We start from the raw sequence: 3,346 nt of genomic DNA, 5'->3' as shown, positions 1-3,346 counted from the left end.
AATTTTAATAGAGCGGCATCATTGGATGACCTTAACCTTCATGCCTTCATGACATTTTTTTTTTTATTATTATTAATTTTTTTTTCTCTCTCTCTACATCTCATTCGCTGGTTGTAAAAATACTTTTACAGTTGTGAATAAACTAAATAAAGTCGAAAAAATTCAATTTGCATGTGTTTATTGAATCAATTAGGAGAGCTGTTTTGAACCAATATTTCGTATTCCATGTTGAAAATAATGTTGAAATTATGCTGAATAAAGTAAGTTGTTGCTATTTTGGGAAAGCATTTAAGCAACTTAAAAAGTGTCCCTGCTAGAACAGTTTACATTTAACACATCATGAATCTTCCTATTAATTGAAATTTATAAAAATAAGATATAAAGGTTTCATAGCTTTACTTTAGAGATATTATGAAGGAGAAAGTAAAACGTAAAAAAATGTTTTTTTGTAGAATATTTGTTACCTGGGAGAATGCGACCGGCGTCATTATGTTGGCTGGGACCTCAGAGAGTCTACGGGCAATGTTCTGCCCTTCACCCTTCTGTGTACCTCGCACCCAGCCATCACTGATCAAACATAATTAATTAATTTGATATAAACATTATGTAAATAATAATAACTTAACAATAACACTAACAATAATGCCAAATAGGTAAGAGAAGAACGTGAGACATAAGGAGTATTCATGATCTTTAGTTTAACATGTTAAAATGTTAAATGGAAAAATTTATGTTAAATGGAGAAATATTTCCTTCTTTTGCCATGTTAAAACGGTATAACATTTAACATAGTTGAGAGTCTGTTACTAGGCCTGTTAAATTGAGAATGACGTCACGCAACATACGAGCTTTGTCATCGTTTTGTTAGTAGTGTTAGGTTACTTGCTCATTGTTTGTGTTAGTATTGTTTAGGATGTTTTTAATACTAATAAAGCAATGTATGGTAATTATAATAATGTAATGACAGTTGTCAATTAGCTCATCTTGACTCGCTTCCTTACAAGTTAGAAGATCAACAAGGCACTCAGTAGCCAAACTCTCACACAATTTTTACTTTTCACTCAATTTAGGCACAAGAAGTTTTGGAAGGAAAGGTTAAAAAAACAAGTTGCTCAAAAAACCCGCTAGGAGCTTTTATGTATTTAACATGACTTTAAATAGGGGTGCTCACAATCCTATACCTATAACATTTAGCATAGTAAAACATTTTACATTTAACACCTAATTTAGGCATGTTGTAATAAATTACTATGATATATACTTAGAAGTAAATAATAACAAGAAGTTTTGAAAGGAAAGGTTAAAAAACAAGTTGCTCAAAAAATCCGCTAGGAGCTCTTATCTATTTAGCATGACTTTAAATAGGGCTGCTCACAATCTTATACTTATAACATTTACCATGGTAGAACATTTTACATTTAACACCACATCATGAATACCCCATTAAATTGTCGAACAGGCCAAAAGGAGATAAAAATTAGTTATTTCACGCTAATTTTTTATTAATTTAATGAAAACTACGAATAATTACTAGTCAAAATTTAATGCATTTATTTTGAGAAATCTACATCTCAAAACCCATTCATTGTAAATATATCTTATTAGCACTCAAATTAAATTAATTTATATATATACATACATTACTATTTTTAAGACCGTGTTAATTTAAATTATGGAGGAGATGGTCAGGGATGCGGTCACAAGTTAACAACTATTTATTAGCAGACGTTTCGTCCCACTTTGTAGAGCTCCACTAGGGCTGTTTCTACTCAGGTCAGTACGAAACTCAGTTTTATCTCATCTACCTGTAGTTTTCTTAACTTCCCCTAATGACCTCGATTCATTATACTACTATTAAAATTAGCTATATGTACACTGTTTTATATAACTATGTTATTTAATATTTATTAATTTTTTTTCTTTTTTTATATTTCTACTTTTATATTATTTATATAGTTTATTATGTATTAGTCTCCAAAAATATTTGGTTAGCAATAAATAGTTTTCTTTTACTATTTTGATATCTTCTTTGACCGCCACCCGGACTATCTTTCTACAATCTTCTCCCATTTTTTTTTTATTTTACTTTATTTTCATTTTGTATTTTGTTAATTAAATTATTTGTTTTATCGTTAGAAATTAATTTATATTGTTCTGTTCTAGTTTATAAATCGTAGTAATGGCCGCTGTACCTTAATATTCAAAAGTACAATTAATAAATTTAATTTATGTCAATTATTTCTATATGTTATTTTATCACCGACCGATTAATAAATTTAATTTATGCTTATCATTTCTATGTTATTTTAGCACCGACCGATCAATGTTATCTGGTTTGACCATACTGGATGTACGTTTCTGAATAATTAAATAAATATAATAATATAAATACAGAAATTAAATAGGATTTTAAAAGATAATTAAACTACGAAAGGATAACATTACACGTGGTCCCTTATTACTATAGTTACGATAACTTCCTCTATAACAGGATCAGCTGATCTGACATAAGAGGAAGTTGTGAAATATTTCATTCAAAGTGATAGCCTAGAAACGGAAATGGTGTGCTGCCGGTCACGTAGCCTTCCGGTTGACCGGAGACATCTGCCGGGAATTTCAGGAATAGTTAATGGAATAATGAGCAATATAAATAATGATAGTGAGATAGTAAAAGTAATCGTTATATCATATCTTGTCACTGCCACGAGGATTTAATATCGGCTGGCCATGTAGGTAGCTTGAAGACATCGCAATAATTGAATAAGAAATAAGAAAGTTGTTCGGGGTGGTGGTCAAAAAGTGAATAGAAAATAGTAGAAAAACTAATTATCAGTCATCAACGTTTCGCCCAACTTTTGAGGGCTTCATCAAGATTAAAGGGAAACTAGATACACACATTGTACTTTTATTTTATTATTATTAGAATATACCTTAAAATTTATAATTTTTAAGTGTATTTATTTTATTTTTTGCCTTTTCATAACGAAAGGTAAAGGTGATTTTGCTTGGATTTATTTTAATCCTCCAATTACGACACCATTCTTCGAGGGCTGTGATATGGGATTGTAGAGTTTGTGATGCATGAATTATCAACTGCAAGCTCGCATTTTATTTATTTATTTATTATAATTTTTTTTCCAGTTATTTTTCTATTGTAGAAGATAATCCTGGTGGCGGTCAATAAAGGAATCAAAATAGTAAAATAAAACTATTTATTGATGACTCAGTCGTCATCCCCGTTTTAATCTGAAAGCCAAGACGAAGCCCTGCATAGTGGGGGGAAAAAAAAATCAAATAGTAGATAATTATACTATTTTATTGAGCCAACGTTTCGCCCCACGTTGCA

General features: G+C 30.1%; 1 protein-coding gene across 1 annotated transcript in view; it reads right to left on the bottom strand.

The window, feature by feature from the left end:
- Window positions 1-3,346, bottom strand: part of LOC106684175 (cytosol aminopeptidase) — a 36,461-nt gene that overhangs the window by 14,610 nt on the left and 18,505 nt on the right. The window contains exon 4 of the mRNA XM_014426108.1: window positions 465-567. Within this exon, the coding sequence (XP_014281594.1) occupies window positions 465-567 (103 nt within the window). The remainder of the gene's footprint in view (window positions 1-464; window positions 568-3,346) is intronic.

Source organism: Halyomorpha halys, unplaced genomic scaffold, assembly GCF_000696795.3.
Source record: "Halyomorpha halys isolate HHAL.00 unplaced genomic scaffold, Hhal_1.1 Scaffold551.1, whole genome shotgun sequence".
Taxonomy (NCBI): Eukaryota; Metazoa; Arthropoda; class Insecta; order Hemiptera; family Pentatomidae; genus Halyomorpha; species Halyomorpha halys.
Note: the sequence above shows the minus strand (reverse complement) of the source record. Positions and strands in the feature narration are given on the sequence as shown.